This window comes from Antedon mediterranea, chromosome 8 (genome assembly GCF_964355755.1).
Source record: "Antedon mediterranea chromosome 8, ecAntMedi1.1, whole genome shotgun sequence".
Taxonomy (NCBI): Eukaryota; Metazoa; Echinodermata; class Crinoidea; order Comatulida; family Antedonidae; genus Antedon; species Antedon mediterranea.
In genome coordinates this window covers 12137480-12147939 of record NC_092677.1, presented here as the reverse complement: position 1 = coordinate 12147939, position 10460 = coordinate 12137480, and the positions used below count along the sequence as shown (strand labels likewise).

General features: G+C 33.5%; 1 protein-coding gene across 1 annotated transcript; it reads left to right on the top strand.

Moving 5' to 3' along the window:
* Positions 1 to 6285: 6285 nt before the first annotated feature.
* On the top strand, positions 6286 to 9489 carry LOC140057620 (lactadherin-like). The gene is made up of 4 exons (XM_072103336.1): positions 6286 to 6309; positions 6648 to 6789; positions 9023 to 9345; positions 9484 to 9489. The coding sequence occupies exons 1-4, from the start codon at positions 6286 to 6288 to the stop codon at positions 9487 to 9489; spliced, it is 495 nt and encodes a 164-aa protein (XP_071959437.1).
* The last annotated feature ends 971 nt before the right edge of the window (positions 9490 to 10460 follow it).

The window sequence follows — 10460 nt, the reverse complement described above, 5'->3', positions numbered from 1 at the left end:
TATTTGGAAGTATTATAGTCATATTAAAATGTTCTCTTTCATAGTCATATGTCAAATAAATTATATTATAAAATTGTGATCTGTTGAATAATATACAAATAATGAATGTTTATGAGTGCAATGGTACAAATAATGGCACGAGGTGAATGATGAAAGGTTATATCAACGAGGCAAAGCCGAGTTGATATAACCTTTCATCATTCACCAAGTGCCATTATTTGTACCATTACATGAATACAAAACATTCATTATTTGTTTTATATAACATCTAGACGTTTTTTTTCGTACACAAAAATGTTTCAAAAAGTACTATTTAACGATCGTTGAATAGTGCGTACTATTGCACGCCATGTGACCCACATTCGTCCAATCAAATGACAGGAATTTATATAGGTGTTATATAATAGCCACTGTGTCAGAATGTTATCATTTATTTTTTTAATACAATTGTTTAGATGTTAATTTAAAATTGATTAAAATGTTTTCATTATGAGATAATTAATAATTAAATTATGTTTAACAGACCTCTGCAGTGAGGACCTGGAGCTGGAACATGGGCAAACACAACAGTGTTCACAATCCCCATATGATCCATTACATTTGAATCTCAAAACTTTAGCAGAAGTAACAGGACTAAAAACAAATAGTTCAAAATCCTATGAAGTTGGTTATAGTGTGGACGGTACTAGCTTTAACCAAATTAGTAACATAAATTGTGAAACAACAGTAAGTATCACTAACATTTCAAATGAATTATTAATAGTGGTGCCAAATTTATATATATCGGTATCTTTATTTCCATAAAGCATCAACAATATAATAAATACAAAAAAATGTAAGTGCCATAACTGCCAAAATGGGGCACTCATTTACAATTGTTAATATACGGTAAACATATAAAAGCCTTACACACAAAAAAAATGTAAAATACAAAAGGAAAAAAAAGCTCCACAAGTGACTCGCCCAAAGTGACTCAGCAACGCGTGAGCCACCATGCATAGAAAGGCAGTGCAAGAACCAGGGAAATTAATGGCCTCAACCACCCTAAGCAATGAGTGTCCCAGCAACCTGGATTTGTTAATGCATTTAATAATGATATGCTACTAAAATTAACTAATTAATTACCACAATATTAACAATTAATTTAGTAGGAAAAAAGTTATTATTATACAGTAATAATAATTATTCTTTACTTGTAAAATCTTGAAAATATAAACATGTGTACATATAACATAAACATAACAAAATAAAATTAAATTGTTTTTTCTCCTAAATCTTGAATATTTTATAAAATAATAAAATAATATATAACATGATTAATTTATTACATGTTACAAATGAGTTTACTGATTATTAGTTTAATTTTCTTTTAGGTTTTTCCAGGTTCAAGCACAAACTGTCACGTTACCAATATGTTCACTCTTCCTGTATATGCCAAAGTCATATATATATATCCACATATTTTTGGAGAAGATATTTGTCAGGGGAATTTTGAAATTCTAGGATGTTACAAAGGTAAGTTTAATACCAATGGTTGTGGTACTTATATGGTAAAATAAGCGATATAAATAGACACCACACCATAGTTTATTTATATTTTGATGGCTGAATACACATGTATGCAATCTGAAAGCTGTTAAGGTGACTGATCCTTTGAACTTTAGCCATTTATATATATATATATATAAAAATCAAGATCAAATAAGTTAAAACTGCCTCAATATAGATTTATTTTAACGACATGTTTCGGGCATAGCCCATCATCAGGTGAAAAGAATTGTAACAAAGGATAACATATATAAGTCACAAAATTACATAATAAAACAAATCAACCAATCAAAAATGTTAACAAACAAAAGGCATAGTTATAAAGGCACGCCTCCAAAAGCTATGGTGTACAAAGCAGGAATGGTTGCTTATAAAGCAGGAAATTTCCTGCTTTATAAGCAACCATTCCTGCTTTGTACACAAGATCAAGATCATCAGAGACGACTTCAAGATTGATGACATGTCATTTAATGAGCCTGTGACAGCTGTTCATCAGCATCTCACAACATTTACACCAGCATCTCAAGATGAGATCCGCAACATTCTGATGAAATCACCAACAAAATCATGCAGGTTAGATCCAGTTCCTACTTCTATACTGAAGAAGTGTATAGACGCAGTCGTTCCAATAATAACGGAAATCATTAACCATTCTCTTAATACCGGCATAGTGCCAGATGAACTGAAAATTGCTCACGTTCGTCCTTTAATAAAAAAGCAAAACTTGGATCATAACACGCTGAAAAATTACCGCCCGGTGTCGAATCTTTCTTTTCTTGGAAAGACTCTGGAGCGTGTAGTGACATCACGCATTACTCCATATCTTCAAAAGCATAATTTAAATGAGAATTACCAGTCGGCATATCGTGCATGTCATAGCACGGAGAGTTCCCTTTTAAAGGTACAGAATGATTTGTTACAAGGAATGAATGATGGGAAAATAACGCTATTGGTGTTGTTGGATTTGTCAGCAGCGTTTGATACAGTTGATCACCAAAGACTGATAACCCGTCTGAGAAATCGCATTGGCATAAATGGTGTTGCTCTTAACTGGTTCCAGTCATATCTTACAGGAAGACGTCAGCTAGTCTGTATCAATGATGCATTCTCAGATGAAGCTTGCCTGGAATATGGTGTACCACAGGGGTCAGTAATTGGGCCTGGCCAGTTTTCCATTTATACGCTTCCCCTTGGTGACATTATTCGCAAACACAGTCTACATTTCCATTTCTATGCAGATGATACACAGATTTATGTGTCAGTAAATCCAGTGCAAAGGGATGTTGCTGCAGCAATCAGTAAGATGGAAGCCTGTATAGAAGATGTTTGCAATTGGATGACAACAAATTACCTAAAGTTGAATGATGGAAAGACGGAGTTTATTATCGTCGGGTCTAAATGTAACATCTCCAAAATCAACATCACACATATCAGAATCGGAAACTCTAACATCGCTCCCTCATCGGTGGTTCGGAATCTGGGAATCATGCTGGATAGTAATCTCACTATGGAAGCACAAATAACAACTGTATCCAAAGCTGCATGCATATCGATTAGGAACCTTGGTCGTATTTGCGGTAATCTTAACAAGAAAACAGCTGAATTGATTGTACACTCATTTGTCACTTCTAAAATTGACATTGGTAATGCCTTGTTGTTTGGCATACCAAAATCTCAAATACAACGTTTGCAGCGCTTGCAAAATATGGCAGCTAGAATTGTAACTTATACAAAATCAAACGCTCACATAACTCCTGTCCTGATGGATTTGCATTGGTTGCCTGTTCAACAACGTATTAAGTACAAACTTGCGTTGTTTGTATTCAAGATCCTAAATGACAGTGCTCCTGCTTATTTATCTGACCTTGTGGATCGTTACGAATCATCCCGCAGAGGCCTACGATCATTGTCACAAAACCTTCTTCAAGAGTGTAGAGCGAAAAATCAGTGGGGTCAGAGATCTTTTTACGTTGCGGCCGCAAGTGTATGGAACAGCTTACCAGCAACAGTTAAATGCTCAACTAGTCTAAACAGTTTCAAGACCAACCTAAAGACGTCGCTATTCGCTGATGTTCTCGCACGTTGTTAATGCACAAAGCGCCATGAGCGCCACATGGGTGGAGGATACCGGCGCTATATAAGTTTTCATTTATTATTATTATTATATATATATATATTTACACTTTCTATGTTCAGCGCTTAAATTCTGTCTACACTATCAAAATTTATGTGATGTGCCCATATATGGACATGATGATGTCATATCACTACCACATTTGGGCATATCACTATCATATTTGGACACATCACACATTTTTGTCAAACTATTTTGATAGAGATATTTTAGGTTCTTGCATCAGCTCACTTGGAGTTGAAGATGGGACGATTACTGATGATTCTGGTAAAGCGCATGCTTAGCACTGCATCACACCATAGTATAATTACGTTTTGATGGCTGTTACACAATCAAGAACTAGATTATAGACCTTCAGCTTCCAACAGAATATAGATAGAAAGCAGTGTCCCCCTTGAATCAGGGTTGGCTGTAGTGTTAAAATATATAATGTCCCTCGTGCATTTCACAGGATGTCCACAAGGAGGGTTTCTGTGTCCATGAAATATAACCAACCACAGTAAATTCTTGACTAAGGCCTTGTCTACACTATCAAACTGTATGTGACAAAAAAAATGTGATGTGCCCATATATGGACATGATGATGCCATATCACTACCATATTTGGGTATATCACTACCATATTTGGGTACATCACAAATACACATTTTATTTCCTCATTCACATTTTAATAATTTCTCTTTCATTTTCACCAGATTCATGTATGCAGGAAAAAGTATTAAATCCTGCTTGTGCTGCAATCACATATGGTAAAGTATATATACATTTCTATTATTGAAAACTAAACTATTATTGGACTGGCTTGCGATTTTCTTCTTTCACTCATTTTATTTAAAAAAAACTCATAGAGTGGAAGCCAAAAGGCTGAAAAGTAGTATATTGATTGTTTCTAATAACCAAGGATAAACAATTGTATTACTTCATTGTTTTAAGCTATGTCTACACTATCAAACTTTTTGTGTCAAAAAAATGTGATGTACCAAAATATGGTAGTGCTATGCTTAAATATGCTAGTGATATCACATCATCATGTGCATATATAAGCACATCACGTTTTTTTGACACATAAAGTTTGATAGTGTAGACAATAAGGCTTTATTTGTTGCATGATTCTTCTTTTAAATCTCTCCAATCATAACTCACTGTTGGATTTTGAAAAAATCCCAATTCATTCTGCTTCTACTCCAATATCAGTCATAATTTGTTATTTTAAAACTGGTTACAGTATGTTCTTTTGTTGTAACAGAATGCTATGCAAAAGCCAATGGGTCAGATTATAGAGGCTCTATAAATAACACACATACTGGTAAACCATGTCAGCAATGGACAATACAGATGCAGCTGGAATATGCCAGCAAAGGACTGGGAAATAACAATTTCTGCCGAAACCCAAATGGAAGTCATACAGCTTGGTGTTATACAGCAGATGTAATTTGGGAATATTGTGATATCGGACATCCAAAAGCAGATTGTGGTAAGTTTAGCTTAGCGTCCTTACTTTGCAATCACAAAGTCCAGGGTTCAATCCTTGTTGTAACTCGCTACTCTTTCAACTACACTCTCATGATTATAGTTCATCCATCCTGTGTAATTAGCATTGTTGTATGCGTAAAACATTTTTTTTTTAATGAAATTGATAATATTTGAAGAAGGCATGACTTGTCTGTGCCATTTTGTTTATACAAAATTGATTTTTATTTCTTGGCCACCTGTAAAACAGTTTTTGAGGATGGTTTTTATTTTGTATTTGTAATTTTCAGAATGTTATGAAACCACGAATGGCATCGATTACAGAGGTAAACAAAATACAACAGTCACTGGAGAAACATGCGAAAAGTGGACATTACAGGAACACTTAGAAAGCGACCCTGATGCAGGCTTGGGTGATCACAATTTTTGTCGTAACCCAGGCCATCATAATAACACTTGGTGTTACACTGGTGTTGACATGCAGGAGGAAGATTGCAACATCGGAAGCTCTAAAGAAAAATGTGGTAACTTGCTATTCAAAATAACTTATATTATTTTCTTTAAATTTTATAGTTTTATCTAAATTTTATAGGAATTCATGTTTTTTTGTTGTGTGTTATTCATTTTATGTAAGTATTTCGATGTGGAGAGCCTCTCAACGGTTATTTTTATTTATAACTTTTAGGTAATTCGGCCTCATTGACTTACTTTTGTAATGTTTTATTTTATGTCTTACTTTGTACTGTACTGTATATTGGCGAAATAAATGATATGATATGATATACAATCTTGTTTATTTGTTGATTATTATTTTTTATAATTTTTTAATTTGAATTTTAGGTTCTTGCATCAGCCCACTTGGAGTTGAAGATGGAACGATTGCTAATGATCAAATGACTTCATCAAGTACAAAAGATTCTGATAGAGCGTATGCTTATTATGGTCGACTTAACAGAAATGAAGGCAAAGGAGCTTGGAAAGCCCACAAAATAGATAATTATCCTTGGTTACAAGTACATTTTGGTGCTTTAAAAGAAGTATCTGGAGTTATCACACAAGGATCTTCTGACGAACAATGGGTTAAATCTTACAAAGTTTCTTACAGTCTTGATGCCATCAACTTTAAACAAATTATGAACACAAGTTGTGAAATGATAGTGAGTATTGTTTTTATTTCTATTACATCTTTAAAGAAATATTTTTTTTTTAAAGGAAGAATGGAAGATTTTAGCTTTTTTTAGAAGTAAAAAATGGGGAGAGGTAGAGGTTCTTTTCAACATTTTACAATATTACAGCTTTAATGTTATACAAAAATTTGACACATCAAAATATATAACGGTGATAATGAATAGTACTAATACACGTTCAGCTTTCTGAAGTTTAAAACTGCTTCCAAATAAAGATAATTTTAAAAAAGTATCAAAATTGTATGAGGTTCAACTGTTTAATAAATATTTAAAAACAAAACTCTTATTTTTAATTATCTCATATTTAGGTGTTTTCTGGTAATTCGGATATGACAACACCAGTCAGAAATATGTTTCCTTATCATGTTTATGCTGCATATATACGTATACATCCATTGGATACCAACTCAAATAAACTAAGCATGAGAATCGAAATTCTAGGATGCCCAGGTAACAATTACTGCAGTAACTAACTACATTTTGATTATTCTAACCTGTTCATGCAATTGTTTAGCAACCTTTTTACTGCAGTAAGCATAATTCACAGTAGTTAATATAATATTAAATGAATAAAAATAAATAATGAATGTTTTAAATTCATGCAATGTGGCAAATAATTATGTGTCATATAATATATTATTACTAGCAATTATACCCGCCCCAGGGTGGGTTTCAAAATTAGATTAAAGCCTTCTCAGTACATAACACCTGACGCCCTATACTCACCAACCTCTATCCCTCTTCAATAAAACCACACACTCTTTTTTTTAAAACAAATTCTTCCCAGTGCAGTTTGAGTATAGTTTAAGTACGTTGTAAACTGTGTAAATGTATATGTGTCATATTGGCTGATAATTAAAATATCTCATTTTGATACTGTGGTCTCCCAGCCTTCTTTCTCCTCTTACCATCCCAGCCATAATCAACAAACTCCTCCCCTGGACAGTTCAAATGTAGTAAATTTACCTAGTACAATTCCAATCATATAGGCTACTTCATTACGCCAGTATTTCCACTCCTCCTCCCTCCCAACACACCCCAGATACTGGGTGATGTGTTTAAGATGGTTCCAGTACAAATTATGCCATCACTCCCAACCCATAACCCCTCAGTGGCAGTTTTCAAATGTAGTTTAAAACATTCCCAGTACAGTTTCGGTCATGGTGATACATCCCACCCCAAACTCCCAGCTCCTTCCCAGGGATACTTAAAAAACATTTTCCTACCACAATTCTGGTCAATTTGATAGCCTACTACTCCGATCCTAAAAATCCCCCCCTCTCCCACCAAATCCGGGACTTTTTAAAATGTAGTTTAAAACCTTCCCAGTACAATTGCGATCATTTTGATACCCCGTATGTATGGTTACTGTACATGCAGTAAACAGAAATTTGTATAATGAACAAACATCCATTTTGGCCCCTAAATTGGATCCTAGATGGCGTATGATGTTGAAATATAGTTTAGAACTTTCCCGGTACAATTGCGGTCATTTGTATAACGGACAAACAGAAAACGAACAGACAAATGTACGAACTCTCACACATATAATATAGATAATATAACCTTTCACCAAAATGAAATTATTTGCTTCATTGCACTCATCAACATTAATTTTGTTATAATAACCCATCCAATTGTTTCCTTGCCTTCTAATGAGTTTATTTCGTGCCATTTTTTTGGTTCCATTTTAATGATTGGAGGCTACTATTGCAGTGAATGTGGGCGAATAACCTGCGACTTGCATCCTACTGAGCTGAACTGTACACACACATGATAACTTTCTTCTTCCCTAAGAGTCCCTTTGTGTCGAGTGCTTCCCGACCAAACGGCGCTCATTCGTCTCTCCACAAAAACATTTTTGTTTTATGTTTGTTTTTTGTAGTTTGTAATGTTCTCATCAATATATTGAATGATACTGTAGTTTTCATAGATTATTTTAAGCACTTTGCACAATGATGGTACTGTAGTTGCAATTTTTCTTTGTTACAAATGGCATAAAATATTTATCATCACCTTGATTTTATTTTGGTAACAGCTATTGGTGAAAAGAACAATACATTGGATCAACTTTGTGGTAATATAATTCTCTTTTTTTTTTAAATCAATGGAAAAAAAACTTATTTATTGTATAGATAGATAGGTATGATGTATGATTTAATTCTTAAAGGTAAATTTGTTTGTATTTATGTGAAGGTTATACATGTTATATGTCAGTCTCTTCCCGCTCCTCACATTTCATTTCTTTGAACTTTTATGCATTTTTTATGTTTATTTAAAAAGTAGTGGAGCCTTGCCTTTCAATCCCAAGGTCCAGGGTTTAATCCTGACCTGGTGAAAGAGTTGTAACTCATGACTCTTTCAATTCCACTCCCTCAGCCTCAAATGAGACTTAGTTTTTAGCCTGATAAATTATAATATAGTTTATTCATCCTGTAATTAGCGAGTTACGCGCTGTTGGATGCGTATGAAAATACAAAATAAATAACTGAAAATGAAATGTGTGACATAGCTCATTTAGTACATTATAATTATTCTTAACTATGTCTATAATTGTATTTTTTGCTTGAAATTCAAAATGATTCAATTCATAGGGATATTATGTTCCGTTACACAATCTTGTTAATAATTCATTAATTTAAAACAAAAAAATATACTTTGAACAAATTAATTTTAATTTTAGGTTCTTGCATCAACCCACTTGGAGTTGAAGATGGGACGATTCCTAATGATCAAATGACTTCATCAAGTACAGGAGCTTCTTGGAAAACGAATGCTTATCATGGTCGACTCAACCGTAATATGGGCAGCGGAGCTTGGATTGCCAGCAACACAGATGATTATCCGTGGTTACAGGTACATCTTGGTGCTTTGAAAGAAGTAACTGGAGTTATCACGCAAGGACGCCCACAAAATTCACAATGGGTTAAATCTTATCAAGTTTCTTACAGTCTTGATGATATCGCCTTTCAAAAAATTATGCACACTTCAAGTTGTGAAATAATGGTAAGTGATGTTTTTATTTCTGTTACAGTTTCAAAGAAATAGTTTTTCAAGGAAGAAAGGAAGATTTTAGCTTTTTATAGAATTCAAAATTTAATGGGGAGAGGTAAAGGCTTGTTTTTAACATTTTCAATATTACAGCTGTAATGTTATAGAAACATTACATCTAAATACTTAAATAAAAATCTAAGTACTTATTTTTAATTATTTAATTTGTAGGTGTTTACTGGTAATTCGGATATGACAACACCAGTCAGAAATATGTTTCCTTATCATGTTTATGCTACATTTATACGTATACATCCATTGGTCGCCCAATCAAGAAAAAGCATGAGGATCGAAATTCTAGGATGCCCAGGTTTGTAGTAATTCATATCAATTAAGGCCAACTCAGACAGCGTCGTACGATGAGGCCCAACAAAACTTCTTATCAGGAGAAAAGTAAACACGCTAACTCAAGACAACTCATCTAGTTGGGATTCAACAGCACTGATGAGTCAAGACGTTGGATCTCCTATTATGCTGTCTGAGTTGGCCTTAAGGGAACCTACCTACCTACCTACCTACCCTCTTCGGGCCCTTTGGACCATAAAGCTTAAGGGAACATGTTAATATTATTCAACAGCAGTAACTACATTATGTACTTATCAACTGTAATAGTATAATTGTGCCATGATTCCTAAAATTAAATTTTAAAAGAAAATGAATAACAAAAAAGCTAAACAGTTTTATATGGCCTGCTACAGCACCTTATTTTTTCTCATTTTAAAGATTGGATGCTAATATTTCACAGTTAGCTTTGTTTTATGTATGTGTATCTTGTAATGTTTTTTTAGGAATCGCATAAAATATTTATCACCTTCACTTGATTATATTTTGCTAACAGCTACTGGTGAAATGAACAATACATTGGATCAACATTGTGGTAATATAATTCTCTTTTCTTTAAAAATCCATTAAAAAAAAATAATGAAAATATTTATTGTAGAGAAATTGATTAAATATAATATGATGTATGCTTTTGCAATCTTAATTGTAAATTTATTTGTATTTATGTAAATATTATACATGTTATATGTCGGTCAACCCCTCTTCCCGCTCCTCACATTTAATTTCAT

What these genes read in the sequence shown, in the direction of transcription:
- LOC140057620 (XM_072103336.1), top strand. Translation starts at nt 6,286, where the DNA reads ATGAACACAAGTTGTGAAATGATA. An exon ending in ACACAAGTTGTGAAATGATA is followed by an intron (nt 6,310 to 6,647) that starts GTGAGTATTGTT and finishes TCTCATATTTAG; the next exon opens with GTGTTTTCTGGTAATTCGGA. An exon ending in CGAAATTCTAGGATGCCCAG is followed by an intron (nt 6,790 to 9,022) that starts GTAACAATTACT and finishes TTTTAATTTTAG; the next exon opens with GTTCTTGCATCAACCCACTT.